The 18,283-nt window shown below is 33.4% G+C and overlaps 1 protein-coding gene across 9 annotated transcripts in view; it reads left to right on the top strand.

Moving 5' to 3' along the window:
* RhoGEF3 (Rho guanine nucleotide exchange factor 3) overlaps nt 1-18,283 on the top strand; it is a 155,726-nt gene that overhangs the window by 123,642 nt on the left and 13,801 nt on the right. For 8 of the 9 annotated variants that reach the window (XM_029302461.2, XM_029302455.2, XM_029302462.2 and 5 more), the window contains 2 exons: nt 10,090-10,201; nt 14,209-14,336. In XM_029302461.2, coding sequence (XP_029158294.1) covers nt 10,090-10,201; nt 14,209-14,336 — 240 coding nt within the window. The remainder of the gene's footprint in view (nt 1-10,089; nt 10,202-14,208; nt 14,337-18,283) is intronic. The other variant, XM_029302456.2, reaches the window with a different exon arrangement.

Below are 18,283 nucleotides of genomic sequence, written 5' to 3'. Positions count from 1 at the left end.
AGGTTCACTCTCAGCTTCTCTAGGAATCTTATCCTAATATCTCGCGGTATTTCTGAGATATACGGTTTGCCACCCATTACACTTTATGAGAAACACACATTCCGTCGCTCTTATTCTCCTAGGTCCTAGAGAATAACCAACTTCGGAAAAGCATGATCCGGTCCACGGATCCGTACTATTAATCCGCTTAGTGTGGAGATTTCCTTCAGTAAAACCATTATAAAGTTTGAGAAAACCGCGAAAGTTGGTCCCTGGGAAGCTGGACACATGAGATACAGCAGGCTTGATGGATACATGCAGTTCGATAAGTCTCTCTCAGATTTTCAGTGAAGCCGGTTTACCCAAAGCTCGCTTTGTTCTAACATAAGAATTAACTTGGGATTTACAGTGCGTAAGTCACTTCGCAACAGAATTTATTCGACACGTTCGACATGAATCACTGGAGCGTTTAATAGCCAAGAGAAGATTAATTATCTTGACAATCTTTCCGTGAATATTTTTAACTTGTAACTATATACTCCTAAAACTCGATTTTCATCGAAAAGAAATTAAAGCACACACATTTTTTTATCTCACGTTGAAATAGAAAAATTGCCACAAAGATGGTGAGGAAGATTATCGAGACTGAATCAGTTAAAATAATTATTTTTTTTATCTACTTTCAAAATTCAAAAATCTCCAAAAATATAGATATATTTATGAATGAATTTGCTACTTCAAAATTTGTTTTGTTTTATCATCGTATTATTTAGGTCTGCGACCTAGAATCCCTAAATGCACGTCGTGATGCGCAGGCGGATGCATTTGCGGAATGTATCAAACGACGATGCGGTTCCGTGGGAACAAATTAATAGATTTACCGCGGTCGGCTCTCGAAGAGGCGAGAGAGCGTAAATATGTATATATATATATATGTATATGAGAGGATCGTATTAATTAGACAGCGATATCGCAAATTGAAATTCAATAGCCGTGTAGCGAGTAGGGTCACACGCATCGCGTGGGGTCGATATCGGCTTTCACGCACATTCACGGTATACGCATCCTATCTGCGGCCGGAATACGGTATAGGTAATCTCTGGAATAAGGAAACGCTGAAAACTCGACGAAACTTTTCCGCATCAGTTCTCAATTTACGCGCTCGATATTTTCCCTGCGGCGTAAATCAAAACCTGCGTTAATCTAAGTGAGAATTGAATGAATTATATATTTATCTCACGGAGAGTACATATAGAAGCGTGTTCGAAATTTAAAAATTAATTAAAAATATTAAACATTGAAATAATAAATATTAAATATTAAATATTTTATATTAATTATTTTATATTAATTATTAAATATTGATTAATTAATTTACATTATAATAGCAATTAAATCGCAAATTAATCGGCCCGAGAGACTATATAGAGCTTTGTCTGTTCGTAACGATGTGAAGCTTAATTTGTCAAAAAGCTTTTCTCTCTTGCGTTTCCTCGTTTTCATAAAATTCGTCCTGTGTATACAAATTTTCATGAATTGTTATCACGCAACACAATGTTACAAATGTTCAAATATTATTCCCTTGCCATGCACAAAAGTCGCATTATTATGCGTGCTGTGCAATCTCGATGCATCACTTGAAAGTTATGATATATATGATATATAAAATAAGATAAAGAAAATAAGAGAGATAGATAAAGAAGAGAGCCCGTCGACAAAAGGCGGAATCGTATATCAATAGATATATCTATATCTATATCTATATACAGAGTCGCGAATGTACTGCAATGCAAAAGCGGGCTTTATATTCCGCCGACCACCGTCAGCGTCGCTTTATCCCTTCGGGCGGTCTTTTCCGTCTTGCAGGTGAATCTCGGGATGAGATGTTTTACGACGAACGATCACGTCGACTGTGGTCTCGCAAATACATTAGATTCGAAAGAAAAATTTGTCAAGATCGCAGAAGAAAAAATATATTCTTGCTTTTTGTATACAGTACCCTCCATAAGTTTGCAAACACCTTACGTTTTACAGTTAAACAATCGTATGACAACGATCTGTGTAGATTTTTTGTATCAATAAATCGTTAAATATTTAAATGACATTTTTATTTATGACAGATCGCTGCCATGCAATTGTTTAACAGTAAAATGTAGTATTTCCAAATTTGTGAAGGGTATGCAATGAATAACAAATGTTCATTTATAAGACTGTTTCTTATTAACGCGATTAATAATATTTCAAATACTATACTGATAAAAACATTCCATTAAGTTTATATTCTTGCATGTTACGAATATCTAATTAAAGAATATTTTTTTAGAGAATTTTTCTCTTAAATTAAGATGATCCTCTTGACAGATCTGTGCAGATTTTTTGTATAAATAAAACATAAAATACACGTAAAATATTTAAATGATATTTTTATTTATAACAGATCGCTGTCATGCAATTCTTTAACTGTAAAATATAAGGTGTTTCCAAACTTATGGAGGGTACTGTTTGTAGAACTAACCGTAGATCATTTAACTACATCGACAACGGAATCGTTTTGTCATCAAACAATTAAATTTTGTCGCTAAATGTAAAAATATTATTTTTATCATTTTCATTCGAAACGCTGTTGAATTTATGCGAAAAACGCACTAATTAAAATTAATAATGTCAATGATAAGGATGCTGAAAATAATGGGCGCACATTATTAGTGGCTTAATTAGCTGCACCGGCTGCAGCAAATATTTGCTATAATTCTAGGAATTCTAGCTCACGTATTTATTTTATATTCGAATATAACAATGGTTGGTTGATATTTTTACATAAACCCGGCAAGCAGGAAAATGGAAACTGAAAATCTCTTCGCGCAGTAGCACGCGAATTTTCGCGCGATGCCACGTTTAACGCACATAGCATTTAACGAACGACGCGGCCTCCGGAATCGATTTTTTATAGTCTACAAAATCTCTCTTTATTGTCAAGCGTTCGTCGAAATATCGAGGAAACAGCATTCGATTTACGAGCGTCGCGATCTGTGTCGGGGATTTATGATATGTGAATAAAAAAAGAGAACATTTGAATAGATAGAAATATACTTTATAGACACTACTATATCACGATATTATGCAGTTATTCCCACTTTTTACACTTTTTGCGTATGAATAGAATTATACATATATTGCTATTCGTTGCAACGCTTATTGTCCTTAATATATTCAGAATGCGCAATAGTATAAATAATATGTATATAAACATTTTGTACACAGGAATGTTTAACACATGAATTTAGATGTATATCGGAGCATATATGGAAAGTGCATACACATTCCGATGTGTAAATTTTATGTGTTAAGATCTTATTCCGTATATGTATATAATAAAACTAACCACATCATTTTGTAAAGTTTCGTATGTATCGCTTGTGTATTATTTACCGTTATACAGAACATCGATTATAAAGTTAAAAATATTTTTGAAACAATTTCTTATCAGACTATTGTTTCTTGTAACTTTAATTAACTTCACAGTTTCTATATCTTGGCTAAAATAATAAGCACCATTATATGTAACTTTGAGAAAGTGCATTTATCTTTCATATAAAACTTAAAGGTATTTTAATATTTTTTATGTAAAAATACATATATATATTTAAGTGTATATATATGTATATATGTATAGAGATAAAAATGATGCAATTTTACTGATGTTTTATTTTTAGTTTTATTATATATATAAAATATGATAATTATGCGTATGTGCAAATTTTATGACGTTGCATACATTCTCACGATAAATGTTTATAACGCTTGTCGAGAGATAATTCTCATGTTGCAAGTTTCATGCAATTTTGCTGATTATGCAGACTCAGACTTAATCGATAATGATGTGATACGCGAACGTGAAACTCTCAATGGATGAAAAAAAAAAGAAGTATCGGGATTGCCATAACATATATCGTAATAGCGAGATAGCTGGAAAAAATCTGTATAGCGAGCGTCAGCAAACGACCGCAGTAACGTACAGATCACATGTGCTATTAACAACGAATCGATAAATGCCGCAATCCCGTTTTAACATTAGCGTGAGCTGCGAAAGTTCTGAATCCTTGAAAATGCGAGAAAAAGAGAAACCGGCATTACGAATGGTTCTTAGTGATTCGGTAATCTACCTTGTAATGCAACCAGTTCTTATCGCGTTTTTATGCACGATGACTAGTTATTCATCCGGCAGACAACATATACTCGTATATCAAATGATTAATTAAATTACCCTTTGAATAAATTTCAAATCAATTTTAATTTAAAATATAGATTTATCGAGTACAATTCTTCATAAAGAATTATACTTAATAAAAAATGAGAATTAACCGAGATAATATACGTATCTTGCGTAAATATTAAATGTTTAATTGTGCTAATTACTTCAAAGTGTGTGCACACGCAATTTCTCATCTTTTCATAATTATATTAAATTCTTAAATTTTGCAATATTAAATTATCATTAAATCTTTCAATTTTCATACGCGCGTTAATTCTACAATCTATAATTATAATTATAATTTTTATTGTTTTTATTTTTTATTCTTTTGTTAATATTATTATTTGCTTTTTATGAATAATATATATACGCCAGACTCGGCCAGACAAATTATCTTGAAAAGGAATAAAAAATGTGAAACGTCTCAGATTTATTAAATCTTTAAATTTTTACGCGGACACTAATTCTACAATTTATAATTATAATTATAATTTGTATTATTTTTTATTCTTTAGTCTTCTATTAATATCATTATTTGCTTTTTATGAATAATATATACTCCAGATAAATCATCTCAAGGAATAAAAAAATGTTAAACGTCGTCTTTATTAAGTTGTTAAATTTATTACGTGATTACGTTATTAAGAGTTTTATTTTATTAACATATATATATATATATATATATATATGAATATATATATATATGAATATATATATATATATATATATATATATATGAATATGTAACGGTATAGCCCTGCGGGGAAACATGTTGCATGAAACGAAGCAATACTATGTCATGCGAATTATTATGGACGAGCGATGGGCGTTACGATCGTTATCGATCGTCGCGCGATAAAATGATCATTCGGAGAACGCACGCGAATCTTCATTCATATCAATTTAATGCGCATGGTTATGCCCGTTGAAAGGGTAAAAAATCGTGCATCCCCATCCGTGAATCTGAACGCTCCAGGGCGCGGAATAGCAGCAGCGCGCCTAGCGAGAGGGAAGAAAAAAGTCCTCAGCCAGGTACATTCGTAAGACTCTCTCAGCTGGAACTGAGGGAAGCTGCGCCGTGAAACCGCAGTAAGATTTTACGACCGGTTATTGCCCACCAGCAAACACACCCACGCAGCACAAGGGCCGTATCGAGATTTTTGGCCGCCTCCGGCAAAATGGCGAGTCTGCGCCTTCGTATTTAAGATAGAAACTCAGAGTTTAGAGAATTAACTCTACCTCTTTTCTTCCGTAAAAGTTCATACAAGATTAATATAACGCGAAATGTATATGGAAAATTAATTGAGATATGTACATATTTTATCGGAAAATTCGTGAAAAAATTATTATCACAATTGCATATATGTATTTTACAAAAAAAATTTTTTTTCAGAGTTAATTTTATTCAGAAAGAGACAGAAAAGGAAAATTGACTAAATACAGTTGATTAATAAAAGACTTATCTGCGATAATTTTAGAATATTTCTGGATTTGTGGGATCTTTAGGGCTTTACGTTTATCTCTTTAGAATAAGAAATTAAAAAGATAAATTTAATTATAAATTATCAGATCAACTATCATAAGTACAGTGACAAGATAATAAAACGTTTATAAAGTATTAAAATTAAAACTTGAGATAAAAAATACGATCTTTTGCTCCTTCTTAAAATATAATTCCCTTTATACAGGGTGCATCTAAATAAATGCAAAAAATTTTAGGAGAGAGGAGAGAGAGGTTTCTTATGCATATAAACATATAATGTTATATTCCTCTCTGAGGAGTTACAATATTCTAAAAAGGGGAAAAATTAAATTTTTATTTTTTTTTCTTTCAAAGAGAGATATAACAGTATATGTTTATATAAAAAACCCCCCTTAATATTTTCGACAAAGAATCATCTTCTAAAATTTGTCGCACCTATTTATAATACATCTTGTATGCGATAAAGAAACATACAAAGAGAGAAATAATATCTAAAAGCTGAATAATTAATTTACCGGACGTCTAAAGTCCAGACGTAAAACTGCTTAACCTTGCTGATACCGCTGGCGATGTTTGCGTTTTCCACGTGAAAATGACGCATTTCCACGATCGGAAGGGATCCGGTGCACCTGGTCGCGAGCACGTATCGCGTGAAGCAGGTATTCGCTTACGTATACTAGGCACGATGTGCCAATATCCTTCGTCCGTACAGAGGGTGACGTAGTTTCCACGGAACAGACGGTAAATATTGGATCCCGTGAGACAGTTTTTGTAATCATCCATCAAACTTTAATGTACCATATTTCATAATAGTCGTGCACTTGCCTGACTACCTACGTCAAAGCTTCTCTCGATACAAATATAGATATCTTATACAAAATATCGATCTTTATTAATATACAGAACCCTCAATAATGAAACATCTTACATTTTACAGTTAAAGAATTAGATGGCAGCGATCTGTTATAAATAAAAATGTCATTTAAATATTTTATGATTTATTTATACACAAAATCTGCACAGATCTGTCAAAAGGATCCTCTTAGTTTAAGAGAAAAATTCTCTAAAGAAATATTCTTTAATTAGAGATATTCGTAACATGCAAGAATATAAACTTAATGGAATGTTTTTTATCAGTATATTATTTGAAATATTATTAATCGTGTTAACAAAAAACAGTCTTATAAATGGACATTTGTTGTTCATTGCATACAGTAATCTTCACAAGTTTGGAAACACTTAACATTTTACTGTTAAACAATCGTAAAATATTTAAATAACATTTTTATTTATGACAGCGATCTGTGATAAATAAAAATGTTATTTAAATATTTTACGATTTATTGATACAAAAAATCTACACAGATACTTATGGAGGGTACTGTATACTTTTGTGAAATTCGAAAATAAAGCATACACGGCATTAATGCATTAATTTAAAAAATCCTAAAAAATCACGATAAATACGTTTCATTCCTTCCAATTTCGAATACCACATTGAAGACAAAAATCTATTAATATTTATAAGTATAATAACAAATTGAACGAAACATTGATTTTTAACAATACCGATTTACAGTCTTTATGATCGAATTAATATTAGTCTTATAATCGCACAGTCAATTAAGGGAGCTTTAGCGCTTTCCAACTTCGCCTCTCTGCCAAGAACAGAGAAGGTTAACATGACAGCGAGCAGAGTCAACATCAGAAATTGATCTCCCGCAAAAGGAAGGGGTTAAATAAATCTCGCCCTCGTTCATTGAACGATAATAAACCGCTCCCCATCGCGCGCGAGGAAAGACGATTCGCGCGTTCGTTCGACATATGTATATATAGAAAGTGGAATAAATCGATGAACTCTCGGGTGCTTAAGCGCATCGTGACCTGCCTTCGGCTTTTGCGGTCGCTACTTGTCCATCGTCATCTCGCGGGGGACTTTCTTCTTATCGGAAAGAGGCTTTTCTTCTCTCCTCGACAACGCGAACGACTCGAGTGCACTCGTTCGATCGAGCTACGCATTTATTATTATCGCCTTTCACCCAGACTTTTTTGACGATCGGCACGTCATATCTGTCGTCGTAGATTTTCTAGTACGACTCGCGAGGCGTATTTATGCGCGCGAATAACGCGTCGCTGTGGGAAAATATCTCGACATTTGTTCGCTAATTCTCTCGTGGACCACCAAGTTTGTGTCCTTAAATTCGAGCCAGCAGATTAAACGCGAGTGTCTTCGCTCTTTATTTATCAAAACGATCTCGCGATTCGTTCGGAACTTTGGGAGAAAGCAGACGAGTTCGATATCTGTAATGAGAATAAGTATTGTAAGGAGAAAATATTAGAGAAATTGCATTCGCATGTACGCAATTGTGCGTACGTAAGCATTACTGCCAGATTCGAAAATAGAAAGCCGAATCCACGTGACGTGTTATATACGTAACCTTAAGATTATTGTCTCGCGGCTCGACAATCGGGACGATTAATCGCCCGTCTTTGTAAGAGGGGCTATCGACGAAACGAACGTCGGTACAAATCGTACCTGACGACCCTTGACCCTATAACTTACAACATCGCATCCATTATCGCGTCAGAATGATAAGCCATGGTGCTCCGTCGTAATTTATTACGAAAATGTTTTTCTAGTCCGGTCGCGAAAGTCGCGATCGATGGCGACCGAATCGTCCCCGTTCGACACAAAGGAAAGCGCATTTATTAATTATATAATACTTTCGTTTTATTCCCACGCATTTTATTCAGCAGTGTGATACGATTTCATGTAATATAATATATTCGTACACATATACGGTAGAAAATAAATTATTAAAATTCACAATTCGATAACAAAGTTCTATTTTTTGTTTCAAATAAGAATGTAATAAAAAAAATTACAAAATTTATTACATAAAGTAAAATTATATATTATATATTTAATAATAATTTCTTTTGAATAAATATAAATATTTGAATTGCCCCATAGAGATTTTTTTCAATATCTGAAAATTATTTATCGGATATTATTTTCATATGATTCAATATATGATTTTTAAATAGGTCTTTTTTCGATGAGAAAATACGTCATTTTATGATTTTCATATAATTAAAAGAGCACGCGTACACTCTCGATATGTTTTCAGGTCACATTACATATACATATATAATGACCATGTTTTGGTGAACAACATCGAAATTTTCAGCGACACGTACGTTAATATTAATAAATAAAATTATTGCAAAATGACAGGCATTACATAATTGAATTTACATGCACGTTTACGTACATTCTATACGAAATGCGAAATGGAAAATAATTTTTCCACATAATTGAAACAAGTACGCGAATTAATTTGGTACAATTTTATTACGTGAAACTTGCCTCTCAGGTCTTACCGCGCTCGGATGTGACCTACTAAGATAACGAAATGTAACTCCGAGACGTATGTTACATCTGCTCAGCTCTACCTTGCTTCGCCGACCCCATTAATTAAGATTCAAGCGACGTCGTGATTATTGATTAATCATCCGTATGGCGCATCGTGCCTATCGACCGCGCTGCAATTTGATAGCGATAATACACGATAATTCTATATGTATGTGTATGTGTGTCTGTGAATTAATTGAGATAACGATACTTACGTCTACCATCCCACTGCGAACGTAAGTAGTTCGCGAATTGATGAATAAACCTTTGAATCTCTCTTATTCACTATCAGCTCTGGGCATATAATTATTTACCAATGCAGAGATGAAGACTTGTGCATGATTATTTTATCGTCAATTCTTATAAGCTCAAATAAGTTAACAATAATTGTAAAACATGAAGATTTTTCAAAATTTATCATGAGAAGAATCTCAATTATGTTAAACAGTGTTGTGCTTAGATGATCTTGAAATTAGCTAGACAAAGATGGGATGATAATATGTAAATTCACCTTAGATAAGATGAAGATGATTTTGTTTTATAAATATATTTAGATAAAAGGTAAAATTATATGGCGATTTGTCTAGATAATTTTTTAGATTGCTTATGTAAACACAGTTATAAAAAAATGTAATTTTTATAAAAAGATGTAAAAAATATGTATTTATATTTTTATTTATAAATTTTTATCGTTTAATTTAAATATTTTTATGTGCTATGATTCTAAACCAAAATTATCTGAAAATTATTCTAGATATATAATTTAGTAAAGATAATACTTTTTTTTATCTAAGATGCAGATATAGATAATACATAATTTTATGATCTATATAAAGATAAGATGACGCCGCAAAGTTTCATCTATATAATTTTATTTAGATAACAGCAAACACTGATGTTTATTAATTTAAAAAAAAATTGTAATTACAATAAAAAATAAAATGTCTTCATATGTTGCAGCAGCAACAAGGCATCTTGGCATCGCGGACACGAGTCCCAGCGATCCAGCCCTAGCCCCAGCAGACTTCATCGCGTGCAGGAAGCGGCCACATCTCACACAGCTCCAGTTTCTGTAAGTACTTTAATCCGTTCTCCCGGAAGGATCATTTTTTTTTATTCCTACGTCGAATAACAATGGCTCCGCGTGCGCTATATGTATGCCAGAGAGATTAATTGAATCAGTGATACATTATTAATGACGGCAACAAACTGATATTTTTGTTTGGTAAATTATTCGTTTGCATTTGATAAAAAAATTATTTTCTTCGTATATTTATTTTTCAAGTGATCGATAAAAATTGCAGTTCACAAATATTATTAATAATAATTTAGTCTATATTTTTTTTTTAAGAATGAGCAGATGTAAAGAACTTTTAATATTTATATAATATTGATTTTTCTACGTGCATAAAAATCAAAAGTAATTCAACAATATTGATATTGGAACGAATTTTCATGTTTTGTCTTCTCCGAGAGAGGAAGATCAGTGCAGTTGATTTCTAGGATGAGATTGATGCATATATATTTCGTATCGAATGAGATACTATAAAATTATATATCGCAAGTCGTAAAATGACTATTTCTAGCGCATCACCGTAAACCTGCAAATTTACTGCCATACAACGGTTAAGTTAGTCGCGTGAGACACACATTCCCGGGTTTAATTAAGCCGACCACAAGCAACGCCGTTAATCTTCCGGGCTTCGGCGACATTCGCGGTTTATGCGTAATTCGAAACGCAACACAATCGTACGTCCAATTTCGTTGGCTTCTATTTTTTTACACTTGTTGACAAGAAACGACGAGAGAGTGGTTTTCGAAGAGACAAATACAGAAATTCAATTCTGTCAATAACAGTTCAAAGAATCCATTAATCCGCAACTCCTGGACATATATATCTCCATTTTTCATCTGCTGGATTTGTAATTTTATTCTTTTCGTAACATATTCGTAAAGAGAATGCTCTTGACGGCAACAGCTTGGTGCATTTGATATCCCCAATTACGGAGGATTATATAAGGACCATCTACCTATTTTCCCGGAATTAAGGGTTGATATACATTACGCTAATGCGTTTCATTCGTCATGCGTTACGGCTCTCCTTAAGGGCGGCGTCTATACTTTAAAAAGTTAAAAAACAAGGTTTTTGCAGATTTTTTTATGGAAACTGCATAGCAGATCATTTTAAAACTTTTAGGCATTTATTATTAAATATTTATAAATCCAAAAAAAATTTTTTTGGTTAAAAATAATATTATCTGAAAATTTATCTAGTTAAATCGCTATGTAATTTTATCTTTTATTTAGATATATTTAAATTCAAAGATAGATATATTATCTTCATCTGATAATTAAGATGAATTTTTATATTTTCATCTCATCTAGATAATTAAAATCTTTATCTATATAGAAATAGTAAAGGCACTCTTTTTTATATTGGGATGAGGAAGGAAAAAGATAGAAGAAGGGATAATTTAAAAAAAATTAAACCCCTTAGAGAGGTCGCGTAAGGAATAAGCTAATATTTCGTCGAACGAAGTAATCTACCCCGAAATTATCACGAATTCCCGAATCAATAATTATGCGGAAGTGATGATCGATCGGCGAGACAATGAATAACGAGTAAATAATTTGCTTTAGAGTCATTAGTACATAAAAATATTTAAGTAGTAGAACTTAAACAATAAACGATAAAAATTTATAAATAAAAATATGACTATATTTTTATATTTCTTTTATAATTATTTTTATAACTATGTTTACATAAGCGATTTTAAAAACAATATTATCTGGAAGTATCGCTAAATAATTTTATCTAAACATATTTAAATTCAAAATTATCTTTATCTTTTCTAATTGTAAGATAAATTTACATATTTTTATCTCATTTTTATCTAGATAGAATTAAAAAAATTAAACCCCTTATAGACGTCGCATGAGGAATAAGCTGATATTTCGTCGAAGGAATTTAAGTAATCTACCCCGAAATTGTCACGAATTCCCGATGTTTACATAAGCGATTTTAAAAACAATTATCTGGAAGTATCGCTAAATAATTTTATCTAAACATATTTAAATTCAAAATTATCTTTATCTTTTCTAATTGTAAGATGAATTTACATATTTTTATCTCATTTTTATCTAGATATAATTTAAAAAAATTAAACCCATTATAGACGTCGCATGAGGAATAAGCTGATATTTCGTCGAAGGAATTTAAGTAATCTACCCTGAAATTGTCACGAATTCCCGAATCGATAATTATGCGGAAGTGATGATCGATCGACGAGACGATGAATAACGGGGGTCGCGTTGCGAACGACGGGTCTCGGTGCTGCGGATGCGTGCGTAGAGATGCATCCTCTGTGCTGCACGCGACTGTGGTGCACCGCGACCGGCTGCCGACGACCCACATGCATCATCCGCAGTGTGCGTCAGTTCGTTAACGTTCGCGTCGCGATGTGTCGTGTCGCATATACACTGACGTCCCACGTTTACGGTATGCGTTAGCGTATATAACCGAACGGGAAACGGATGTTTCGAAGCGAGAAATCTCACAGTATACGCACTTTCGACAATGATATGCGCGAAATATCGTACGCGAACAAAAGCGATCGTGAAAGCCGTAATTATTTTATTGCAGGTTGAACGCGCATTAGACATTTCTACGGGATAATTCCGCCGCGGCGCGGAAAAAAACTCTTGGAAAATATTCTCATGAACACAGATTGCTCGATAGAATTAACGTGAATTTTCACGTGGCAAGAAGCAGACCGAGGTCATAATGTATGACAGTTTTTTTGTTAAACAAAATTTCCATTGAAATAAAGAGGAGCGCTTAATAAGGCTCGATTTAATTTCCATAATCTCATTTAAATTGTAGCGAGATGTTTCAAGAATGCATGTCAACGCGATATATACATATGTATATATATATATATATATATATATAGATATATACATATGTATATATATATATATATATATATATATGTACATTGTAATTAAATATCTTATATATAATTACATATTATCACTCTCTAATATGTATATATATATATATATATATATATCTTATATATTATTATGCATCGCTTTCTCGCCGCGTGGGAATCTTAATTAGTAAAACGTCGCGCATAGTGGCGAGACAGCTGCAAAGATATAATCAAGCTTGGATGGCACGATAGCGTTTGCACCCCTTTCATTTTCCATCTAACGCGAGAACTCATGAAAGGATGCATAGAAACCAACGCGAAATCAATGCTTTTGTTAATTATCGTGCGGATAAACTGTAGTTTACAACGATGCGCACATCGAGCCGATAATACGAATAGATCAGCAAATTACAACGAGAAGAACAATTAATAGAACCACTATTACATCTATGTCATTAATTATTATCAGTCGTATGCACTTACGCATTTGATGTATAATTAAAAAAGAATTGTTTCAGAGCTTTGACAAAAAATACCATTCAATTCATTAATAAATTTATTATTAAAAACTCTTCATGTATTTGTGATTAATAAAATCGTGATAAATAATCATTCTGCATTTTTTCGATAGAAGAATTATAAATAAAATAAAAATTCTGCTATTTATTATTGATTCATTAACCATAAAGATTGACAGCGTTGAGAAAATCGTTACGACGAATCGGCGATATCTGAAATAAAACCAGTTGCCTGGTGACCTACATGTAACGAAGTTTAGCAATATAATATTGAGTAACCCGGTCAAAGTACCCTCGCGATATCGATACTAATACAAAGATATAAGAATGATCAGGCACATTCTAGTGCGTACCTAGTCAAATCGTGGGAAAGGTGTACACGCAACTTTCTCGGGTTATCAATTATCATCACTGGTGTACGTTCCTAAGCATGCTTCCTGCGCGCACCTCATCTTGCATCTGAAAATATGACCCCCTTGTCAGTCTATTGCTATATGTACAAGAAGAAGGAGGGGCAGAGAAATATCTCTTATCGTTAAATGAATTATATTGTTCTGAAATTATCTGAATCGTCATCTAATATACTTCATCAATTTGCTATTCGATTTGTTAATGTCTTGTTGCAGCCTTTGCACGATTATAGAACGAGTGGCCACGCCGGAAGAGAGAGGAGGCGGATTCCCGGTCTCAGCAAAGCTCAACGGAGGATCAAAGCGTCCAGCACACCGGCACTTCTAGATAGAAACCATGACAGGTAAGAGTCTATCGTAAACTGGCTTACTTAGCATTGGCGTTCACGAATTAATTATCCTAGAAAATCGGTTTGTCTTCTTACAAATTGAATAATATAATAAAACTATATTATAATATAATAATATAATAAAAACATCATCTCTCTTCGATATATAGAATTATTATATTCGCACATTCAAAAGTTTAGCCCAATTTCTAAAGTTATTGAAAGTGTGTCAGATTTTATTTTAATATGTCTAGATCTTTAATGTATACTTCTTATAAATTTCTTTTAATTTTTCTCATAATGTGAGATTGCAAAATTACGGTCAACTTAAACGCTGCATTATAAAAATTGCATCAATATAAAAAAAAAAAAAATATTATCTCAACATACATAGAAGCCTTCTGACGTAGAAATGTGTAAAAATATGCGCGTAAAAATGTCGCGCGGGTGGTAACCTCTCATCTTGCGTTCTCCCGAGGGAGATCGTGTTTTCTCAAAAAGGGCGACTCGAAGGGTGGTCACGACAAAGGTGGCGGTGAGAATTTTTATTCCATCTCCCTCGACACCGCGGCTGACTGGCTATTCTACCGATATAGCTCCGCTTTTGCTTCCCATAAATAAGACCGCCGCGTGTTTGCAGGTGGCTTATAAAATCTATTCACTTTGTTTGTGCTTAACGCATTGTACGATTCCGCTGAAATTGGAGCTGCAAGCAATAATCGTAAATGATCAGCCCTCTCGCGCATCGAACGCGATAGTTATGACCAGTGTTGTGCGTAAATAATTTTAAAATTAGCTGGATAAAGATGAGATAAAAATATGTAATTTTGTTTTAAATATATCTAGAGAAAATTATATAGTGACTCATTCAAATAATATTATTTTCAAGACCGCTTATGCAAATACAGTTGTAAAAAAAGTAAAATATAAAGGGATAAAAATATTCATATTAATATTCATATAAATATTTATATTTTTATTTATAAGTTTTTATCGCTTTCACTCCTTCTATACTAAATCTTAAATATTTTTATATGCTATGATTCTAAACCAACCCATTATCTGAACATTATTCTAGATAATTTAGTAAAAATAATACTTTTTCCAGCTAAGATATGCAGATATAGATAATACATATTTTTATTATTTTATAAAGATAAGATGACGCCAAAATTTCATCTAGATAATCATCTATATAATTTTATTTGGATAACAGCAAACACTGGTTGTGACTATATCGGACCGATATTCCGTACACGTGACGATAATGATATTCTCCCCAAAGCTGTGAATTTATTTCGCCTGAAAATTTCCTCGAGAAATATAAATAAGTCGAATTTATATATAAGAAATTGGAAAAGTTCGTGAAAAAAATAATTTATTAGGAGAGGACGTACTTGAAATATCGAAGAGTCTTTCAAAGTTGTCGAGATAGCGATCTATGTATATTTATTAAGACTTTTTAATATGCATTCGAACATTCTCCCTCCATTTCTCTCTCTGAAAATCAAACACGTACATATCTAGTAAAATAAATCAATAATTTTGTTTACTTTGCGAATTTACTATAGCAATAATTTTTCCGTTTGAAATTATTATACGGCATATACGATATATTTCAATAAATTCAACAATAAGTTATATTGTGCTCAAATATCCAATTAAAATTTAATTGACTAAATGATTCGAAATCAAATGTACATAAAGCGGGGGTTTTATTCATTAATATTAATTTTGCTTATACAGGAAAATTTTGATATCAAATATAATTCATGCAAATATTTATATACACAATATCACACGGGATTTGTATAAATCTGACTGATTCTTGCTACGCTGATTTGCATGTTTGTTTTCCACAAAGGGGTGTCACGCGAATAAACCTGAAGTCTATCTCCGGGACCTTGCCAAATATTTGACGAGATAAAGTGGCAAAAGTCTATTAAAGATCGTGTATGCGGTAAAAAAATCGATGACACCGTTTTTATTCGTCCTTGTCGAGAAAAGGGCACCGAAATCGTTTATTGGATGTCAACTATCTCGTTCCATGAACTGCGAATCGAGAAAAAAAATCACGACGAAGTTGAGAAAACTGTCGCGCGTGACAAGGTCACGAGAAACTATACAAAACGAGGTCGATGTCGCAGCGGGACAATTAAAAGATGATATGATAGCGTCGTTTCTTCGGAGTAAATTGAAAACACGAAACGCTTTGCATTTTCATCGCGCGATTACATTTCTCTCGTTACCGCCGCGAGGATATCTTCTTCTGGAGAAGGAAACGGGACCTCCCAGAAGTGACTTTGTCGGAAGAAGACCTCCTCGAAATGATTAAAAAACGTCCCGCTGATGCCTGGGGGACAAAGGTAGACCGCGTCAAAGGTTGTCCAGGTTTCAGAGAGAGGATGCCGCGCTTTCCGCGTTTTTTTTCATCAATCTCTTCGAATGTATATGTGCGTGTCGCAGAAAGAGAGATGTTTATCGAGAAGGTGCGCATTATTTCGAATGACCTACCTGGAGTGCATTGACATCTATATACACGAGCCCACACATATAAGTGACCGTGGACACTTTAATTATGAAGCTCTGTGTAGAAAAAGACCTTACTTGGCTTTTTATCCAAGCGCTTCTCTATTCCCCGGTGAAGAATCTTCCACATCTTCCACTTTGTCGCTAAGAAGGGTCGTGCATTTTGATAAGGCAGAACAGATACGAGAGATATCTTCCTTCAACTTCGTGCTGAAGTTGATTCATTCCGACGTTGTAATGGCATTTAACTAACTCTGTACTCGAGACGACTCCACTCCTAGTTTATTTTAGCGTATTAATATTAAATATGTCTCTCTTGTGTCAAAGAAGTGAAACGGTATACCATATAACGAAGCAGACTAAATAAATATTTCTAAACGAACTGGATAGTAAATTTTATAGACTCGAGAAATAGAAAAAAATGTATTAATTATTATTATTTAATAACTTATTATTTTAAAAATAAGTATGTTCTCTCTTCCTTTTTCATTTATTTATAGAAATAGCAGATTTGACGAAATCTTTAAATTGATCAATTTCGTGAACTGTATGTATAGAGATATATACATTTTCTCACCCTTGTGTGAAATTGTTTTGTTGGACAAACGTCGGTAAAATTCAGAAGTAGAACTACGTGTCAAAATGGAGGGATATTTATTATAGAATCGATTTTCCGAATTTTCTCAGAGACCTCACAGAAAATTTAAGCATTCTGCATAATCTGTATAGACATCAAACGCTGATGCGTTTTCCGAAAGCAAGTCGGCGTCCTACTGATTAAGAAAAGGACGAAGGGCAGGTTCTCTGTCACTACATGGATAAATGGTACCTTTTGTGGAAGGCCGCCAAAAGAAGTGAAAAATAGAGAGAGAGAGTGGAAGAAGTGTAAGAGGCCACGCATCCCTCGTCATGTACCTGATGCGACCCGATGCGATCGACTCTCCAAAATCTGTTCCTAGAAGAGCCCACGAATCGGGTACACGCCCGCACACACATACACACACACACATGATCGTAGACTCTTGGTGCATCGAGATCGAGAGCTCAGTCGCCAGTGGAACGTCGACCACTGCGCTTCTTATACGTTTTAAGCGGTTGCCAGATATTTTTTTTTATCAAAAGTGTCTTATAAGTGACTCTGTCTCTCGGTATATTTACGGGGAAAATTGTACGCCAAGTGATTTTTATTTCGAATCGGTATCATTGTTAAAAATTATTATTTCTGTCACGAAACACGAAATTATCGCAGGAGTGGAGATTCTGGAATTTATTTTATTGTCCGGATTTTCGATGGGTTTTTTCTCGTTTTTTTTTTCGCGAACGATTCAATCGCACGTTTTTGTTATCCGTTGAATTTTGAGATTTGGTTTATATTGAAATGGCTTTCGCGATAATGTGACACGAGTCGTAACGACGCTGCAGTATAGAAAGTG

Source organism: Nylanderia fulva, unplaced genomic scaffold, assembly GCF_048542155.1.
Source record: "Nylanderia fulva isolate GAGA-0341 unplaced genomic scaffold, ASM4854215v1 Scaffold30, whole genome shotgun sequence".
In the NCBI taxonomy this organism is placed as follows: domain Eukaryota; kingdom Metazoa; phylum Arthropoda; class Insecta; order Hymenoptera; family Formicidae; genus Nylanderia; species Nylanderia fulva.
Note: the sequence above shows the minus strand (reverse complement) of the source record. Positions and strands in the feature narration are given on the sequence as shown.